The sequence below is a fragment of the Saccopteryx bilineata genome, chromosome 4 (assembly GCF_036850765.1).
Source record: "Saccopteryx bilineata isolate mSacBil1 chromosome 4, mSacBil1_pri_phased_curated, whole genome shotgun sequence".
NCBI classification, from domain to species: domain Eukaryota; kingdom Metazoa; phylum Chordata; class Mammalia; order Chiroptera; family Emballonuridae; genus Saccopteryx; species Saccopteryx bilineata.
This window is the reverse complement of record NC_089493.1, coordinates 52,138,767-52,160,224: the sequence shown is the minus strand read 5'-3', so window position 1 is coordinate 52,160,224 and position 21,458 is coordinate 52,138,767. Positions and strand designations below refer to the sequence as shown.

General features: G+C 42.4%; 1 protein-coding gene and 1 non-coding gene across 2 annotated transcripts in view; both read left to right on the top strand.

Moving 5' to 3' along the window:
• The window catches only part of LOC136334560 (IQ domain-containing protein H-like), a 132,810-nt gene that overhangs the window by 46,350 nt on the left and 65,002 nt on the right, over positions 1–21,458 (top strand). Inside the window, exons 7-8 of the mRNA XM_066274898.1 lie at positions 1,681–1,872; positions 19,717–19,837. Of these exons, the coding sequence (XP_066130995.1) occupies positions 1,681–1,872; positions 19,717–19,837 (313 nt within the window). The remainder of the gene's footprint in view (positions 1–1,680; positions 1,873–19,716; positions 19,838–21,458) is intronic.
• On the top strand, positions 10,495–10,570 carry TRNAS-AGA (transfer RNA serine (anticodon AGA)). Its single transcript has one exon. It is a non-coding gene; the product is annotated as a tRNA-Ser (tRNA).

Sequence of the window (21,458 nt, the reverse complement as noted above, 5' to 3'; positions counted from 1 at the left end):
CATCTTTAACAAAGTGAGAATAATACATTTTATCTGCCCAACAAGACCATAGCTAGGAACAGCAGTGGGTAGGCTCAGCAGAGCAAATACTTAGTATTGCTTTGTTTCTTTCTGGGAAGTATAGACTGGAAAGTCTGAAGAGAAGACCAGAAAAAAAATCATTTTGTGATCTAATGAGTTATTTTTCTCTAAGGCTCTACTAGAACAGTAGGACTTATAATTAACTAATCTTGCTACAGACTTTCATCTGATTCAAACTTATCCCAAATGACTTATTGATGGCAAAGAAAGTTGCTTCTCTTCTAACTTCTTTCTCTACCCCACCTTTCTCCTCTATGTCTCTGCAGGTTGAGCTGGGAAGCCCAGGAGAGAAAGAATGAGCTTAGATATTGGAATCAGAGAGACCTGGGTGGAGTCTATGCTCTGCCACCCAGTGCTATGAGATTGTGGGCAAGTTATTCAAATTAGCTAAATCTCAGCTATTTGTATATGAAATAGAACTAAAAATGGTGTCTACTTTATAGGCTTTGTGAGTATTGAGTGAGAAAATTCATGTAAACAGCTTTGTCAAAGGCCTGGCTTTACTGAGAGTTCAGTAATGTTAGATGCTATAATATCATTATTATCATCATAATATTAGAGCTGGAACTTTTATCCCTTAAACTTCCATGTGATTGAGCCCAATTCTTGAGGCATTACTGTTTTAAGTAAAATGTAAGATTAGGTGTGTATTCCAGGAAAGTTGCCTTTGTGAAGTATTATCTCCTTTATCCGTCATGTTCATATAATACGTAAAATACACTTGACCAATTGACCAGCCACAAAAATGCATTTCATGTACATGACTGAGGAAAAAGTTACGTGTTTTATAGGCTATAACATTTAAAAGCTCAACAAAGCACCAAATAGTTTTCAAACTATAATTCTTTATAGTCTTGCAATTATAAAAAAATTATTTGAAAAATCAATAGGTAAACACATAAATCTCTGAAAAAGAAAGAACGCAATACAAGATTCAATTACAGATATTCAAGGATTCTTTATTTCTTCTTGAAAAGCAGGCAGATGCTAATTTCAGAGTTTCTCATAAATAAGATTATTCTTTTAAACATGCCTTTGGTCTCCCATTGGTTAGTGGTTTCTTCACACCATACATACATCTCTTTTTTTTTTCTTTTTTTTTTTTTTTTTACAGAGACAAAGAGAGAGTCAGAGAGAGAAATAGATAGGGACAGACAGGAATGGAGAGAGATGAGAAGCATCAATCATCGGTTTTTCTTTGCGGCACCTTAGTTGTTTATTGATTGCTTTCTCATATGTGCCTTGACCGTGGGGCTACAGCAGACTGAGTAACCCCTTTCTCAAGCCAGAGACCTTAGGTCCAAGCTGATGAGCTTTGCTCAAACCAGATGAGCCCTCACTCAAGCTGGCGACCTCAGGGTCTCGAACCTGGGTCCTCCGCATCCTAGTCCGATGCTCTATCCACTGTGCCACTGCCTGGTCAGGCCATACATACATCTCTTAAAACTTCTTCCAATCTGTCTTAATAAATAGAGGAGAACTGAATGAACAGACCATTCAAAATAAAGACGTGACAAGTATGATAACTGAGTTAATACACTAAAAAAGGAGTTCAGGAAACTAGCTATATTAAATGTTACCGTGTCTTCATCCCTACAGATGATAGAACAGCTGAGTCAGCTGATCACCGATCACCTGGAAATCCAACGCTGGCTTTTTAAAATGGACTATGAGTTTAGAGGAAACGGGACTGCTTTTTGTGACATCCTTTCCCACCTCAAGTGTCACGAGTGGGTCCAACAGGAGAGTAGCAAATATGGCCGTGAAGACTGGAAGAAGAAATGGGCACAGGTGAGTATTCAATAGTGACATATACCCAGCGTCAGTGAATTGGTAGAAGATGGAACAAAAGGCTCAGCTAGGAAATGAAAGCTCTTTCTTCAAGGCTCAGCAATATCACCTGTCATCAGTGAGACCTTAGGAAAATCATTTGGCCTTTCTTGGGCAATGGAGTTAATTAGGTCATTTTAAATGTTCCTTCATTGGGCCCTACATGTCTTCAAATCGATTTTAATTAGACAGTAATTTTTTATCTTATTCATTTAACATTACAAGTCTCATCATTTGCTCTAAGTGGGTCTAGAATGCTTCTAACAACTGACATTAATAAGCTATCCATATTTTATTATGAAAGAGAAATTCTATTAGTGAATGTGTGTCACCTGGAAGCTAATGTGTAATAGTATTCTATCAGCAGTCATACGTTTCTGAAGACAATTCAAGGAAATTTATGTAACTGCTGGTCCCTGTGAGATATTGACAAAATAATACATCCTAGCCAGAAAAATCTCCAGGTCAAAGTTGAACAATAGGTAAGAAGTCTTAGCATAGGAGTGAAAGTTATATAGCATTTTCCATGTATGTTGGTGGAAGGATGAATTGTACAACTTCTTAGTCTGTTCCAAACTTGCTTAATAAAGTAATTTTATATGGCTTGATACATAAATCAAACACACCATTCTAAAAGCTGCCTCACTTTGCACCCAGAGGTCTAGACTAGCCTGGCTTCTCTTAATCCCAAATCTCGGACTGGTCTGTCCTGCTGTTGACAGCATAATTGATAAGGAAAATCCAGACACAAATTCCTTACACTGGTTCCTTCCCTGCTAATGTGCATAACAGTGGGCTGTGCAGCGATTTGCATCTCCTTTGAGCATCCCACCGGAGAAGTACATGAATCAAGACACAAGTGATAGGAAGGGAGGGGGCACACGCAAGAGGACCGCATTATTCTTGTGAAAGTGAAGCAATGAATAAATCTAGGGAACAGTCAGAAGAGAGAATTTCCTCTGACAAATGTTACTGTTCTCCCCATGATCTATTCTGGGCTTTTCTCCCCCTCCATCAGTGAATGGACTAAATGCAGTACCTGTCACGGCCAGCTTTTTACATATTATTTAAAGGATACCAAAGTGAATTACTCTTCTGGAAAAAAAATAAAACAAGGAAAATGTATTTAATTTTGAGGCCCATGGGGATTTCGCTTGTGTTCTCTTTGAACTGGATTTTATTTCAGATTGTATAGAATTTTCTTCTTAAAGCAAATCTGTTGAGAGTCAATGGTGAAAATACGATTTTTTCATTTAAAAAATTGAAGTGCACGTGTGCAAAGTATTTGCTGGTCTCAATATTTCAAACCAATAATTTTTTTAAGTTCTCCTGAAACTAGACTGTGATACACTTTAAAAGTTTGGCTCTACGTTTAAAAACTATTTAACATATTGACATTGACTGAATTGTACTTAGAAGCTTGACTAACTATACATTATTTAATTTCAATTATTTTAAATCATATTCTTTTAAATTGTCACCAAATACACTTGACATTATTGTTAATGTTATGAAATGTGAAATTCTTGAATTAATAATCTATCTAAATCATTTTTAATTTAATAAGGAAAATATAACTATTTGGAAATCTTTTTACTCTCTAAAACCTGTGCTTAACCATGGTGTGATTAGAAGCCAAAAAAATAAATAAAAAAATAAAAAAATAAATAAAGCAGCTCTAAAGAGCTTTTTCCCCCCTTTTTGGGGGGCATAGGAAACTATTGGCATTCTTTTGCCTTCAAAGTAAAATTGTATTCACAGGGGAAGTGAACTGCAGTCTCCATTGAGTGCAGCTATTGAGAATTTAGGAAGGGAATTATCCTTTGTTCCAGAAGACCGTCAGTCATGATGGTGCACATTTAGACATCAAAGCGTTTCTTTATGAGCACAGGCATGTTTTAATGTCCTATCACAGTTTGTAGACCTGTTTCTTTTTGATAATGAAGACGTTGTGTCATCAAGCCTAGCCCGGCACATACAAAACATATGCTGGCAGGTTATTAAAAATTTCAGCTTCTTGATGAAAGACTATCCTGCAGGCGAAGAGTCCAGAGAAAGACTCCATTCTGGGAGAATTATTAGAAATGAGATTATGACTGTAAGCACTAAATTATGTTAATACTTACAAATAGCCTCATTTGCATAGCAGTTTATGACACGATGCCATGATTTTTCTCATTGGTATGTTGTAGGCAACAGATTAAAAACAGGGCTGTTTATGGGAGTTGAAACTGTTTTTGAGATTCTCTTGCGTCTTATGTGGATATTGGATTTAGATGGAGGCATGATTCAGTGTAGACTCAAGGATCCACTATGAAGATCATCTTTTTCTCTACCTATCTAATTTAGAACCAGAGTTCTAATTTAGAACTGGTTGCAGTCGAGACTTAAAACAAAGTCATGGAGTAAACAAACTCTGAAAGGCTGTAGTCACATTTTAAAAAATCAGTAGAGACATGTAGGTGATTTTAGGAAAAGCAAAATGTTACATGATGGCCACATGAAAGCAGAGCACCAATGTCACTGTTTTCACAGTGGCTTGGTACAGGCCTTATTCTCTTCATCCTGCCACATAAAAAAACCTAATTCTTCAGAAGATCCTAGTAAACTCACTCACTTAAGTACTCAATGCTTGTTGAGGTTTAATGAGTCCACACACCTTCTTACACTCCGAACTCCTTACTCTCCAGTTGGAGGTATTTCTTTTCATTTAGTAGAAATAAAGGCTTAAGTCAAGGAAGGCACACTTTTAGAGGAAAGGCCTTCCTGGACACTCACCTAAAACAGTATAAGGCAGTGGTCGGCAAACCGTGGTCTACGAGCCACATGCGGCTCTTTGGCCCCTTGAGTGCGGCTCTTTGGCCAGCATAGTAACTGATAACCCTAATTAAGTAAATAACAATGTACCTACCTATATAGTTAAAGTTTAAAAAATTTGGCTCTCAAAAGAAATTTCAGTCGTTGTACTGTTGATATTTAGCTCTGTTGACTAATGAGTTTGCCGACCACTGGATAGGGAGATTCGGGTAGACATTAGCTCTGGGAGCAGTCCTTCTTGTGGTGTTTTCTATTTATTTCTTGTTTTTAAAGGGTAAATGTTCCCTCTCTCATTCCTGGGAGATGGACTTGGTGGCAGTGATGCTGCTGGTGATACTGCCTTTGCAAGAGATCTTTATAGAACAGTTTCTCCGGATAAAGAGCTGAGCCAGGTTACTGGTGGGCTTCTCTGCACAGACCTTCTTTAGGCCTCTGTTTCCCCGGGTGGATGGTACAAGATGTAGGGGTCTTGGCATCACAAAGAGAAAAAGGAAATTGAACTGACTCTAAGCTACTATGTCATTGCTATTTTAGTCATTGGCAAGAGCCGTTTCATCTTTATTTGTACTTTTGTATATTTTGTTAGATATTGAATATTTTAAATTAATTTGGGGATCACCAAGGGGGACATTATACATACATATATATACATATATATATAAAATTCAAGGCACCCAAGTCTAGAAAAAGTAGAATAAACCAAAGTAGTTTTCCTTCCTTATAGAACTAAGTCAGCAATCCAAATATACTATTCAAAAAATAAATAAATAAATAAGTGTCTTAGAACTCTTTGTGGCTCCACTGTGAAGACCTCCATCCATTCAGATGGCCATGGACCTGGGTCATAGGAGATATTGTTGCATAGCTGAGCTTGATGCCTTGTATGGAATTTAGTAGGCATTTATTAGGTGATCCTGCAGGACCATGATCCTGTAACCACATAATTTTTTGGAAAAATTAAAAGGTAATATAAGAAGATTAAAGATATATTGAACCAAATAAGTACATAATCACTTTTCCCAAGCATAGTTTTCATTTTTATGTATCAATTTCCAACTGTGCTGTGTTTATTTTTTATAGTTACAGTAGTAGTGTATTTGCTATTTAAACATCAGATCTTCAACATTCTTCATGTTTACATGTGGTCATCATAAGTGATGGCTGTGTAATATTCCCTCATATTGATTTATTCTAACATGTCAAGCCATTCAATTAAGTTGGAAATTTATATATATATATATATATATATATATATATATATATATATATTTTTTTTTTTTTTTTTTTTTTTTTTTGGTGGTGGTGGTGATGGTGGTTGTGGTAAGGAAGGAGAGAGAAGGGAGGGCAGAGAGAGAAAAGATTTGTTTGTTTTTATTTTGGGTTTTTGTATAACTGAACACTTTTGTTGAATTGTTTTCCTAGGAGAAAGCCCCACGAGTACAATGCTTTGTGGCTCTTGCTACATACTGCCACACGACTTTCTAAGAAGGTGCTAAAGCTCCTAGCAGAGAATAAGCCTAACTTGTTGCACCCCCACCTTACCAGCACTGAATGTTGTAAACAGTTTATACTTTTATTTGAAATGTCAAAATGCATCTTATAATTGCTATTGGATTACTAGCAACAGGTTCTTTTTTCATGTTCTTATTTATAATTTGTATTATATATCAAAAACACAACATTTTGGTATTAAAAGAAAATCTAGGATTTCTAGGTTAAGAAAAAATTGGGGATATCATTTTCCCTTAATCATTAAGCTACATATCAATGATTATTCATTTGTCTTTTATATTTATTTTTACATCTTAAAATTTTGACTTTCTATTATGGATCCATGAATACACTGTTAAGGTCTTGCTTGGCATTTCTTTTTATTTAATAATAATTATAATAGCATTGTAGAAAACCAGCATTTCAGCACTTTACATGAATTGTCTCACTTAATCTCAGAAAAACTCAAAGGCTTTTATTCATTTACACCACTGTGATAAGGAAGATATTATTACTCTATTTACAAATAGAGAAACTGATGTTTGGGAAGTTAAGTGACTTGCCCAAGTTCATATAGCTAGTAAATGGTTGTGCCTAGTTTGAAACCTATATTCATTCCTCCCGGCCCAGTGTTCCTGCACATTTGGAAAAGACCCCTTGTTTAAAAATCCCAGAGAAGTGTCTTCTCCAGGTCCCTGCCATTGTGACCACTACTCCTGTTGCAAGTTTTCTGCTTTCTGCAGAGACTTATGAAAAACGCAAGGTCCCTGGAACTAATGCGAGGCCCTGAGCTCTCCAAGTCTCTTTCTCTTTATCTGTAAAGAAGGATAGTGTTGGTCCGTGCCTTGAGGGGAGGAGATATGGTAAGAATTAAATGAGATAACCCTTGTGAATGGGCTAGCAATGTACTTAGCACATAGTTCACCTTCAAGAAATGTTTGCTATTATTATTACTATTACCATAAAATTGCATTACAATTAAATTGTAGGTAACATTAAACAAGTATGCACAACAATCTTTCTTTGATAATGTAGAAGGTCTTGTAACATCTTGTAGGCTTCCAGAATACTTTTCTATGCACCAGCTATCATTATATAAAATTGTGGCTGTTGAAGATACAGAATGGTGACCCAAATGTGCCTACCCAAGTATTTACTCAGATAATGCCTTTAGAAGAATACACTTTGATAGTGCTCAGGCTTCTCTTATCATTTGAAAAGAGATAGTAATTCCAATTACTTGAACTTTCTATATGTTGGGTAAAGAGGCTTTGACCTGATAAGAGATTATTCTGATAGAGATTCTTCTGACCGTAAGATTGAGACCTGGTCGCTTCATTTTCTGGTTCCAGTTGGAGTCTTTTCTAATTAGTGTAGCAGCACGTCACCACCATCACTGGAAAGTCTTCATCATTTACATATTCTTCCTTACCTCTGAAAATGACTTAGAATGTTTTCTTCCAGTTCAGTGGTTATTTTCATGAAGCTGCCAGGGTTGGGTTTGAGGTGCTTCCCTGTGCCTGAGGAAGATGACAGGAGAGAGAAAATTGCCTCCCCAAGTTAAATGGAAGCCGGGTCCCCCTTCCAAGGACCTATAATAATCAGCTATACAAGCTGTTGGTTTGTATGTCCTATTGATTTAATATGCTTCTAATCAGTACATAAAGCTATGGGCCTGCAGTGTTAATTTTTCATATGCTTACAAAGTACCCTTTGATTTTCTGTCACACGTTAATTACAGCGTTTTGCCATTAAATAGGAAGCTTTGTGTAAACTAATTACTAGGTAATCATTGTCTACTGCAAGCGTGCTGTTTGTACCTTTTATTTATTTTATTCTAAAAATGCACAGATCTCACAGTCTGGAAACACTCTACCTTCCAGCCATTAGCTCTCACTAATTCATAGCATTATTGTGGTGAGAGTGGAGGAGTTGTAATTGTTGTGGTATCAGAGCTGTTAATTACCGGAGTAAACAGTTGAAATGGTGCCAAGGTCTATTGTACAAGGCAGAGAAAAGGAGGTTTAAATGTTACTCCCACCATCTGGGGACTAGGGGAGAGGCAAATGCTTGCGAACAGCAGTGAGGCGCTATCGCCGCCTCAGCTCCAGGGTTGGCGGCCATATGGATCCAGAATATTCTGAATCAATTGAATTTAACTGCCAGTTTTTTGCAATAACAGCGTGAAAGGAAGGAATAAAGCAAAAGATGAGAGAAACGAGAATTGGTTAGTGTTTTCACATCCAGGAAGTCCCCGTTACAGTTCTTTGGAAATAATCTGCTTTGCTGAAAACCACAGAGCAGGCAGGCATGGGTACTTGGACCAGATTCAGATTGAGTTTTACTCTCTCCTGGCCGGCGACTGCGCCATTTACTTCTCTGGTCGTCTGTCCCCCGTGCCCCGCGGGGAGAGAGGGATGCCCTTGAGAAGACTGGGACTTCCATGTAATGGTGCCAGATCAAACAAAAAATCCTTCCTTTTGGAATTTACTGATTTACTACCCTGGTATTTTAATAAGCATGGTCTGTAGAAAGAAAACAGTAAGAAATACATAATGCTATTACATTCCCTTTAAGTCTATACATCTGCACGTGTGGGGATATCAGAAAAGGTACAGCTCTTCGCTCTGATTTTAAAAAGTAGATGCCCATTGATTGTGTGTAAAATTAAAATGTAATTGCTCCTGCCAGTCTCTCATTTCATTCCACAAATGCACCCTTCTCCCCCAACATTTAAGAGAAAAATGGAGTCCGAAAGCGGATATGTTTTCTTCTGTTTTTAATTTCCAATTACAGAGCTTATTCAGTTTACACCATTTTTTTTCAACCGAGAATATTTCTCTAAGTGGAAAGAAAACCGATTACCAATAATAATAATTCTAGCTAGTTCTACTTACAGTTGACTTTTAAACCGCATGATTTCTGCTTTAAAATATTGTGTAATCTTAAAATCAGCCATATGTATTTACTTGATGCTATAATTCCCTTCAAACTCATTTTCCAACATTAAAAATATATTTTTTAAATCTGCCACTTGCTGCTGTAACTACTTTTTACTATCATTCCCCAAACAGGAACGTATTCTTCTTTTTTTAAACCACCCCAGATTATTTATTTTTAATTGTTCCTGTAGCAGATGTTGAAGTCATTTAGGGTGTAGTGTAAACAACTCTTTTAAAGAGAGCGATCACAGACCTCCACAGACACCGTGAACCAAGAACAATGTTTGTCAGCCTTTTATGATGGTAGTCTTGGCCAAGGGAAAAATTTTTTTTTCTGCTTTTGTGTTTGTGCAGAAGTTCAATTATGAATTTAAGAAATGCTTAATCTTGATCTATCGAAACCCCAGCAGGCAGCGTGACTGGGTGAGCCTAGAAAGAAAACCATGGCCCCCTGTGGGGAGGGGAAAAGGAACAGCAGGTTAAGTGCTGGAAAGTTGAATGGGAATGAACCTTTCTAGAGTTTCTTGTTGGAGCGGAGCAGTTGCGCTGAGCTTTGGAATGGAGGCGCGACATATGTGCCTCGGTTGGACAAAACGCTTCTCAAGTCAAATCAACTGCTAGGCCTGCACATCGCGCAAGGTGAAGGCCTCGGTAATGAGGGACAGACTCCTGGAGGAGCAGCGAGTGGATAATGCTACGTAAGTATGGAATTATATACCGCATTTTCACCATTCTGTTTAATGAGAGCCGCCGCCGCAGCGAATCACTTGCCACCCAGCCGAAATGGGCCATTAGCTATCAAGGGAAAATTGTCTTTGCCGCTTTCAGCAGATGGAGCAAATATTTTACAAAGCAATTTTACATACCAAAAACATTTGTGTGCCTTGGTAATGTTGGCTGTTTCACATTATGTTACCTTCTACAGCAGCATAATTTTCCATCTCATCGAAGGCAAAGTTGGCATTTTTGATTTTTAAATTCTCAATTAACAATTAAACAGGGAGTATTAAAGCAGTCTTAAACTTTAAGTAGGTGTGGGAAGTAGTTTATGACTTGCTGAAGACATTTTCATTTTTTCTTCATCCTCTCAGCATATTTTTGCACTCTAAAGAGGAACTGTTTCTAATCACCTTAATGGAGAAGAATGAGTGGAAGGTCCACCGCTGTTTGCAGAAGGAGAGCATCCAAGGCTTAGGCATGATCGGAGCATTTGCTGGCTTCTAATGTCCGTCACGGATTCTACAATCTATGATTTAGCCCACCCACTAGTATCAGTTCAAAATGTTTAAGCTTCAAGTAATAGCAAACCCAACTCAAAATAGCTTTGAAAATAGCCCTGGCCGGTTGGCTCAGCGGTAGAGCGTCGGCCTAGAGTGCGGAGGACCCGGGTTCGATTCCCAGCCAGGGCACACAGGAGAAGCGCCCATTTGCTTCTCCACCCCTCCCCCTCTCCTTCCTCTCTGTCTCTCTCTTCCCCTCCCGCAGCCAAGGCTCCATTGGAGCAAAGATGGCCCGGGCGCTGGGGATGGTTCTGTGGCCCCTGCCCCAGGCGCTAGAGTGGCTCTGGTCGCAACATGGCGACGCCCAGGATGGGCAGAGCATCGCCCCCTGGTGGGCAGAGCGTCGCCCCATGGTGGGCGTGCCGGGTTGATCCCGGTCGGGCGCATGCGGGAGTCTGTCTGACTGTCTCTCCCTGTTTCCAGCTTCAAAAAAATGCAAAAAGAAAAAAAAAAAAGAAAAGAAAGAGGCCTGACCTGTGGTGGCCCATTGGCTAAAGCATCGACCTGGAACACTGAGGTCGCCAGTTCAAAACCCTGGGCTTGCGTGATCAAGGCACAGGGGAGTTGATGCTTCCTGCTTCTCCCCCCTTCTCTCTCTCTCTCCCTCTCTCCCTCTCTCTCTCTCCCTCTCTCTCTTGCTCTCTCACTCTCTATCTCCTCTCTAAAAAAAAAAAAAAAGAATAAATAAAATCTTTTAAAAACGAAGAAAAGAAAGAGAATTTATACCCCAGCTAACTGAAAATCCAAAGATTGGGTTGGCTTCAGACAAGGCTTACTCCAGCGGCTTGGTGTCACCCAGAATCCAGTTAGCTGCTACCTGTCCTCTGTACTCTGCACAGTGTCTGCTCCACCCTCGCTGGTTGTGTTCAGGATTAAAATATGGCCACAGTAGATCCTGGCGCTCATCCTTGGTCAAAGCAACAGGAAGAGAGAACATCTCAGCTGGCAGCGTTCTCAGAAGGCCCAGCAAATGCCTCCTAACACCTGATTGGCCTACGTGGGCCACATGCCCCGGTGACTGTGGCCAGGGGAAGGCTTTGCTAACTAGGGGCCCACCTGGGAGGTGAGGGTAGAATCACTCTCAAGCAACTTGTAGCTAAGAATAGGATAATGGCAGTTCCTGAAAGGAAGTTTGGGACATCATTACCCTGAAAGAGGGACAAAGAAGACACTGGGCAGCCTACGACAGATGTCCATTCTACCATTTTTTCACAAACTTAGCATCACATGTGGATGACCGAATCTGACCTAGAGTGACCATTTCTGCCCACTCTTTGCAGTTACAGATCCCATTGGTAGCAACGGGATTTGAATCCCAGTTTTGCTTCTTCATGTCTGTGTGACATGAAATAAGGACAACAGTAACTACTTCAGAGAGTGGCCCTGTAACCCCATTACAGGCCTGCCATTCCGTAAGCTTTCAAAAAGCAACAGCTGTTGTTTTTTACCTAAAAAATGACTACAGTGGCCCTGCCTGTTGACTCAGCGGTAGAGCGTCAGCCCAGCATGTGGAAGTCCCAGGTTCAATTCCCAGTCAGGGCACACAGGAGAAGCACCCATCTGCTTTTCCACCCTTCCCCTTCTCTTTTCTCTCTGTCTCTCTCTTCCCCTCCCGCAGCCAAGGCTCCATTGGAGCAAAGTTGGCCCGGGCACTGAGGATGGCTCCATGACCTCTGCCTCAGGCGCTAGAATGGCTCTGGTCGCAACAGAGCAATGCCCCAGATGGGCAGAGCATCGCCCCCTGGTGGGCATGCTGGCTGGATCCTGGTCAGGCGCATGTGGGACTCTGTCTCTCTGCCTCCCTGCTTTTCACTTCGGAAAAAAAAAATTTTAAATGACTACAGTGGTAAAAGTAACCCATGCAGAGCAAACTCACCCTCAAATTTGGAATCTCTCCCTTCTCGCCATCTTTGTGCCACTTACCAACGGAAATCCTGAGCTCTTCTCATGGTGCCCCACACTCTGCCCTCTGAAAGGGCCACAGAAGTGGCAGAGAGCACTCCCCAGGGTCAGAAGGCAGCCAGGGAGCTCCTACTGTCTCTAAGGACAGTGGACAAGTGTCGAAGCCCCAACCCCCCTTCTGTTACATGACATTTGCTTGTATAGGTAGTTCATACAGCCTCTCAACAACCCTTGCTTAGTTTTCCAGGTCACTATCTTGGCCTTTGGCCTTATGCCACTCTCCGTTCCTCCACTTAGGGAGATGAGGAACGCCAGTGAGGCAGGACCATCTAGGTCGGTCCCTTGGTTTCTCTTTTGAACATCACCAAACATTGTCTGTTGTGGGAGACTGGAGGTGATTAGCCAAGAAGTTATTTTGCTTTACTCACCACTGCAGAGCCAGCAGAAAAGCTTCTAACATAAAATGAATTTCGGTAGGACTGATATTTAGAGCATTCTAATTTGTATTCCTTCTTCCTCCTCTCCCATCTCCCCCCCACACACACACACACACACATACTCAGAGAGAATTTACCTGATAAAGTTAACTCTCTGGGGTTTGAAGTAGCTTTAGTCAGTATTAAATTAGATATGCTAGCAGGTTCCCCTGAGAAGTCCTGAATTTCCTTCAGTCAAATATCTCTTCCTTCAAATTTACACTTTCTTGATAGAAAAAGAGAGAGAGCTGAGAGGTAAGGTCCATGCTTCCTAGACCCCTGCAAGGTGAGGACTACTGTCGCACCCTGAGGGACAAATGTGGGTACCAGACAAAGGGTGACAAGGCTGGGCAGAAGTGCGGGTGGGGACAGTTTCTCCTGGATGGGAGTGGCACTCGGGTTACCAGCTCCACGAAAGCCAGCAGCTATGTGATCTCCAGAGCCAGTGCACCCACGACTGACTGAAAATCTGGAAGTCTGACTTTTTTTCAAAAAGTAAAGTCTATTTTCTAACATTTGTTTATCTGCAAGGTATACTTTCCACAGCTCCAGAGTCATTAGGTCTCAGTGATCTGCTCCCTGTGGGTGACAGGCTCTAAACACCCACTCAGTGGTCTGTCTCTCTGATGTGACCCAGTGAAAAGAAACTTTCCAATCACTGACTTCCAAGTTTGTACAATAGAGAACATGTTCCCCAGATGCTGGACTATAACAGAACTACACACACACACACACACACACACACACACACACTGGGAGGGTGAAAAAAGCAAAAAAGCAAACAAACTAGCAATGTTTTCCCCCATCTCTATTGTTTTCTGTTTTGAGTCACATGTTATAAATCAGCCAGGTGATCTGACACAAACCTCTATCCACATTTAGGTGCCTCCACGTCCCATTTGTAAAGCCAGGGACAGCACCGTGCTGGCTGACCTCAGAGAATTACTGGAAGGAATGAATGAGATCATGAATATGAGCCTGCTGTGACAAGAGAAAATATTTTACAAATACTGTTTGGTGGTTCACATAAATTTAGGGGTCTGTCTGGCATGTCATGTCTTTGTGTGTGCATATATATATATATATATATATATATATATCTGTGTGTGCTTAAGTTCATTCCGAACAGAATGAACTGAAATAGCTTTAGATCTTCCCTTACCAGCATCCATCCTTAAAGAGGTAGTAGTTAGGTTTGTGCTATGTAGAATGATAATCACTGGAGAACAGAAATTGCCGCCAAAACCAAGAACTCACATCTGACATCAGTGGGCCCTCTGTGGCCACTAAGCCCCCCTGCTCCTAGGAAAGAAGTGCTCTCAGTTTGCCGTGCCGCTGCCGCTGCCCTGATGGAGGCCCCTGGACCTGAACCTGGGCTCTGGCCTCGCCCAGCAGTTCACAAGCGGCTGCTGAGTCCCCAGCAGACACTGTGCGTTGAGGATTGTTTTAGGAATAGGAGGGGGGGGGGGGGGGGGGGGGGGGGGGGGGGTGGGGACACACCCAAGGGAGGTGAGTTAAATTGAAACTCTTACACAGAATGTCATTTTGCTGCCCTTTCTTGAATACGAGTTGCAGGTCCTGCTGTATACATTGTTTTTGGTAGGGATAGAAGGATAATTCTCTCTTCATTGATATTAAGGCCACTCTTAGTAGAATCTTTCTATTTCCTATCACGTACTTTTAAATTAACGAAATAAGTAAAAACAGTTAATATCCTTCCTATTATTTGTCTCCATGTTTTCTTCTTAGAGGAGTAATCATGGTCCCAAGCTGCCTCTGTGTGTCCCAACATCTACTGTTGGAACATCACCCCTCCTGTACCTTCGGCACGGTACTTCTCATGACAGGACACAGTCATCCTCTCGTTCCTGCAGCACGCTTTATCCCAGGAAATGCACCCCTCGCTGTGGCTTTATGCACGGCACAAGCCGAATGGCTGGCTTTGTAAGCAGAGGTGGCGGTGGCAGCCTGGCACAGGGTCCAGATGCCTCACACACGCTGCAGCCTTATGAGTTAATGATTGGCCTTCACATAGCATATTGCATCTGAGGTGACACTTCATAAATGTCACCTCATTTATCTTCCCAATGTCCACCAGTGGTGGAGAATCCCATAATATCCACCCGGGAAGAATTAGTGGTTCTTAAGTGGTCATCACCCAGGTTTTGGTTCCTGAGCAGCATGGAGGTAGTCTGCTTTGCATTGTCTCTTGTTCTGTAGTTCAGCTCTTTGGGGCTGGGCCCCTATGTTTACTGCCGCCACAAGGCATCCCACAAATGTCTAGTGCTCCCTGCGCCACACACTGGGGAGACTGACCTCAAAGCTATCAGCCTCACCATTAAAGAACTGAAGAGCACAGAGAAAGGATACCCGGCTGGGGTGGCAGAGAAGGCTTCCTGGAGGAGGCATGACCAGAACTAACTCACAAAGGGTCAGAAGGAGTCAGCCAGGGGAGGAAGAGGAGGAAGGAGGGCAGAACTTGCTGTGGAGCCAGGGCAGGAGGGACGAGGCTGGGAGCTGGAGAGGGGATGAGTGAGGCTCCATTCGGAATCAGAGGCAAGGTCACAGCCGCCCTTCCCCACGCGTCCTGCTGAGGAGTGGCGGCTTGACCCTCAAGTTGATGGAGATCCAGGCTCAGGATCTAGGTTGCAGGGCTTTCACCTACCCTGTACCGCGTCCTCTCCATCTCCACCTCTCAAATACATCAATACTATTTCCCTTAGTTCAGTAACTTAAAGGCCTGACATTCTGTCATTTTTCCCAATTCTTTTTTTTTTTTTTTTTTTAGGTATTCTTTTTTTTTTGTATTTTTCTGAAGCTGGAAACCAGGAGAGACAGTCAGACAGACTCCCGCATGCGCCCGACCGGGATCAACCCGGCACGCCCACCAGGGGCGACGCTCTGCCCACCAGGGGGCGATGCTCTGCCCATCCTGGGCGTCGCCATGTTGCGACCAGAGCCACTCTAGCGCCTGAGGCAGAGGCCACAGAGCCATCCCCAGCGCCTGGGCCATCTTTGCTCCAATGGAGCCTTGGCTGCGGGAGGGGAAGAGAGACAGAGAGGAAAGCGCGGCGGAGGGGTGGAGAAGCAAATGGGCGCTTCTCCTATGTGCCCTGGCTGGGAATCAAACCCGGGTCCCCCGCATGCCAGGCTGACGCTCTACCGCTGAGCCAACCGGCCAGGGCCTTTCCCAATTCTTTTTATTGTGCTAAAGCACACATGGCATAAGATTTCTCATCTTAACCACTTTTAAGTGTTTAATACCATTGGGTGGTATTAAACATGTTCAAAGGCTGTGCAACTATCACCTCCATCCTTTCCATAACTCTTTTCATCTTGTAAGACTGAAACTCTACCCCAGGGGTCCCCAAACTATGACCCTGCGGGCCACATGCAGCCCCCTGAGGCCATTTATCCAGCCTCCACTGCACTTCCGGGAGGGGCACCTCTTTCATCGGTGGTCAGTGAGAGGAGCACATTGACCATCTCATTAGCCAAAAGCAAGCTCATAGTTCCCATTGAAATACTGGTCAGTTTGGTCCTGGCCGGTTGGCTCAGTGGTAGAGCGTCGGCCTGGCATGCGGAGGTCCTGGGTTTGATTCCGGCCAGGGCACACAGGAGAAGCGCCCATCTGCTTCTCCACCCCTCCCCCCTCCTTCCTCTCTGTCTCTCTCTTCCCCTCCAGCAGCCAAGGCTCCATTGGAGCAAAGATGGCCCGGGCACTGAGGATGGCTCTGTGGCCTCTGCCTCAGGCGCTAGACTGGCTCTGGTCGCAACAGAGCGACCCCCCGGATGGGCAGAGCATCGCCCCCTGGTGGGTGTGCCGGGTGGATCCCGGTCGGACGCATGTGGGAGTCTGTCTGACTGCCTCCCCGTTTCCAGCTTCAGGAAAAAAAAATGCAAAAAAAAAAAAAAATACTGGTCAGTTTGTTGATTTAAATTTACTTGTTCTTTATTTTAAATATTGTATTTGTTCCCGTTTTGTTTTTTTACTTTAAAATAAGGTATGTGTAGTGTGCATAGGGATTTGTTCATAGTTTTTTTTATAGTATGGCCCTCCAACGGTCTGAGGGACAGTGAACTGGCCCCCTGTGTAAAATGTTTGGGGATGCCTGCTCTACTCAGTAAACATGAACCCCCCTTTCCCCACACCCCCAGCCCTGACAACCACCATTCGACTGTCGGTCTCTATGCTTTTAATATTCCAAGTCCCTATAATTTTTGATATGTGTGTGGATGGATGAATGAATAAATGAATGATTTCTCTTTGATGTCTTGATATGAATGACTACATAAAACCAGTAAGTATATGGTTCAACATCTTTCAGAAACAGGGCAGAAAGCAAAGCAAAAAGGAAGCCTCTACTGTCCTGGGAGAGGACCTGGCCTGCACGGCTGCCCTGTGTCACTCGGTTTTCCCGAGAAGGGTGGGAATCACAGCTACACTTCTTGGCCCCAATCTGGAGCACTTCATGAATCACAGACAGTCGGTCTCTTCAATAGAGAAGAATGATTTTAATGGAAACAAGTGTAGAATAATAAGAAAGATTGGTTTGGAGGACAGGGCTCAAAGAAGCAACACAGAGGGAGGTGGTTGGAACTGCATGTCTTGTGCGCTTATTTATGACTTATTTGCAGGGCTTTGGGGAGATGACGAATATATAGTAAGAGCAGAACAAACGTGTGTATGTTGTGCAAGATACAAAATTTCCTTGTCTCCACCTCCAAAAGCAGAGGCTGGCTGCCTGAGCTGGCTTCCCCTGCCCTTACCAGACCTTCCTGCACTGTGTGGGGTGGCATCCTGCCCACATGTGGGTTGGGGCACTCTCCCCTTCTGATATTTTTGTTTTGTATGTCAAACACTTCCTAAGCAAACTAAGAAGATTCTCCCACCAGAATTTTCTGGATGTTTCAGAAATTATTCAGATTATTTGGACCTGCCTAGGTCCAAATGAATTACTCCTCTTTGATGTTTTGTGAATGACCACATAACATCAGTGGGTAGATGGTTCAAGACCTTTCAGAAGCAGGGCAGAAAGCAGAGCAAAAAAGAAGTCTCCACTGTCTTTGGAGAGGGCCTTGCCTGCATGGCTTCCTCCCTTGTCACTCAGTTTTCCCAAGAAGGGTGGAAGTATATATATAAATATACATATGTTCTGTATACTGCCTAGAGCAGTGGTAGTCAACCTCGTCCCTACCACCCACTAGTGGGCGTTCCAGCTTTCATGGTGGGCGGTAGTGGAGCAACCAAAGTATAAATAAAAGGATAGATTTAACTATAGTAAGTTGTTTTATAAAGATTTATTCTGCCACACTTAGCAAAAATCCGACATAAAGTACTTAGTAAGTAATTATTATTATATGCTTTAACTTGCTGTAACTCTGCTTTATAAATTTTATAAAGTAAAGTTACTTCCCTACTTTATAAATCACCATTACTGTGGAACCGGTGGGCAGTTAGAAAATTTTACTACTAACAGAGATACAAAAGTGGGCGGTACGTATAAAAAGGTTGACTACCACTGGCCTAGAGTATATGAATGTGTATATTCTCAGATGCTTGTTTTCTAAAGTAGATTTTCAAAGGGCACTGGACCCAGAATGAACCAGGTGTTCCAAGAACCTGGGAGGAGGGGGAAGGACAATCATTTTCTAATGTCAGGGAACTTGGAAATAAACAGGTTTAAAGATTATTTCTAAAATGCCTTCTAGCCCCACTCACCAAAGCTGATTCTTTTCCAGTTCCCCAAATTACTGAGCATTCTCTCATAGTTTTAGAGGTTCCCAGCAGCCCAAGGCAAACTTGAGTTCTTCTTGCCAGTGTCCTATATTTTAAATACGAACACTGCACATTAAGTGGTTTTGTATCTATGGCCCTGCCCTACTTCTGGCAGAAATAAAATCTGAAAAGGTGTCTTTCATCTGAAAATTTTTAGATAGTCTAAGATTAACAACAACAAAAAATTGTTCTGGCAGAGCCAGGCTTTTTATATCAAAAAGCCAAGCTTCCTATCAGAGGTGGGTTAAGGTCGGTTGAGGCCCTGGGCGCAGAAGAAAATATTGGGCCCCTTACATTAGAAAAAAGTGTTAAGTTGGGGTTTTGCAGGGCCCTTCAGAAGTCGGGGCCCAGGGCACCCCCCCTCCCCCAGATAAATATGCCTCTGCTTCCTATTATTCATCAGAGGGTTTTCCACTGTTTTCATTTTGACAGGAGGCTCTGCAGTTTGAGGTTGTTTAATGAAGATATGAGGCCAGTCTCAGGTCTAGTTAAATGAGGCTGTGATCTGTGGGGAATGTCGGGGAACTGAGGCCAGCCCCACTCTTCATCTCACACTTCCAACCTGCCCCCACCTAACCCCCACAATTAGAGTCAGCCCAAGGTTTAAGGCTTTGACTGCACGGATATGCAGAGGGGTAAGGGCACAGCTTAAAGAGATGGAGGTGCCCGAAAAACACACTCCCTACTCCAGAATTTCCCCCAGATTAGCCCTGGTAGGGTCATAGAATGAAAAACATTACGCTCTAAAGGATCTGACTTTACAGAAAGGGAAACTGAAGCCCCGAGTGGGGAGGCACATTGCCCAAGGACACTCAGCCGGTCCGGTCGGCCGCTGTGGGTCTGGAACCGGGCCTGCCCGGAGCTCTGGCCCAGGCCGCCTTTCAGAGACATCAGGCGCCATGAGCGGCACTACGTGGGGAAGCAAATCACTTTGAAATATGAAAACTGAGGTGGCTGGAAAATAGAGAAACTTTTCAAAATGGCTTTCTGACTCTGGGTAAACAGTAACCACATATTTTTTATTTTGCCTGTTGGAGGCCTGGTTTTTAATCACTCCACAAGCAGTTTTCATTTCTGTAGTAAAATTGCTTGTGGTTCTATTTAATTTGTTTCTGCAGGAGCCGGCTTTGGTGAAGATCTCCGAGGAGCTGGCGGGCATTTTAGCACAGCACGCTCAGCCAGTCAATGAGAAACGCTTCCCCACGTGGAGGAAATTCCTCCGCACATTCCTCAGTCAAGGTAAATAAGACTGCAAAGTTTCTAGGGAGCAGCCATTTCCACAACCTTGAATTCTAGTTTTGGGTCAACTGGGGCCGATTGACACACCTTGCATCTCTTGTGTTGGTTTAGGAAAGTGCTCCTGCAGCAGACTCTTTTTCTCTTTGAAACGTTGCCTAAATATTTATCTTGCGCTGGGCTTCTTAAGTAAATAGAGCGCACCAAGCGTGGTGCGCACAGCTCCGGCTTCAGTCCCTGTCCCTGCACCACGACTTCCTGAGATGTGGGCTTTAAATCAAGGACTGGGATCTGGAGCTCATCCATGACCCTCGGAGGCCCAATTTCGCCATTCACCTACTTCCCAGAGTTGCTGGGAGGATTCAATGAAACACAAATGTGAAAGTTTCTTCCACAGACCTTGACCCCAAATAGGTCTTTAATAAATATTAGTTTCATCTTCCGTTTTCTGGGAGGGTAGAAATGGTCTCACCTCCAGTTCTGAAGGTAGAATTTTTAAAGAAGGATCATCTACACAGTCCTGGAACAAAAAAGCAGCCTCCATTCCTTTTACCCTCCTCCTCCTGACACATCCTCATTTTCTAAGACTTTGGGAGGTGTATGAATGAAGGAATAAATGGAGTGAATAATGTTTTTCCCCAGTGGCAGAGGTCCCCGTGGGAGTGTTTACCCTGGGACACCTGTACAGTGCCCCTTACTCTATAACGTTACAGTGCAAGGAAGATATTCTTATATGCTTACCCACATGAATGATGAGGATAGCATAACAGACTGCAGAAATTGTCCACGCTATTCATCACTCTCAGGTGATAATAATACTATATTAACATCAATACAAAATATTATAATAATATTATATGGCAGGGGTCGGGAACCTTTTTTGGCTGAGAGAGCCATGAACACCACATATTTTTAAATGTAATTCCGTAAGAGCCATACAATGACCCGTGTACATTATGCATTATCCAATAAAAATTTGGTGTTGTCCCGGAGGACAGCTGTGATTGGCTCCAGCCACCTGCAACCATGAACATGAGTGGTAAGAAATGAGTGGATTGTAATACATGAGAATGTTTTATATTTTTAACATTATTTTTTTTTATTAAAGATTTGTCTGTGAGCTAGATGCAGCCATTAAAAGAGCCACATCTGGCTTGTGAGCCATAGGTTCCCGACCCCTGTTATATGGTAACAACAGCAGCAGCAATGGCAAAATAATGCTAATAGGAATTTGGATAACATAGTAAGCACCAACACTGCTTGCTGTGTGCCAGACATTATTCTAAATGTATGTACTGCTCACAAAAATTAGGGGATATTTCAAAATGAATATAAAGCGATTAAAAAAAAAGCATTTGATTGAACAGCAGAAAAGTAAATGACAAGTCAAAGAAAGTTGTTCAATTATGCAAATGAGATGCAAAACCAACTTTTATTTCATTGGTGAAAATATACTATACAAAAGGCTGAAAGTACTGGAGTATCTGCACATTCCCTGATCCTCTAATTTTTGTGAGCAGTGTATATTAATTCATTTGATCCTCTAATAATCCTATGAAGTGGGTACCATAATCACTCTCATCTTATAGAAGGGGAAAACTGTGGTACAGTAGATTAACTAAGT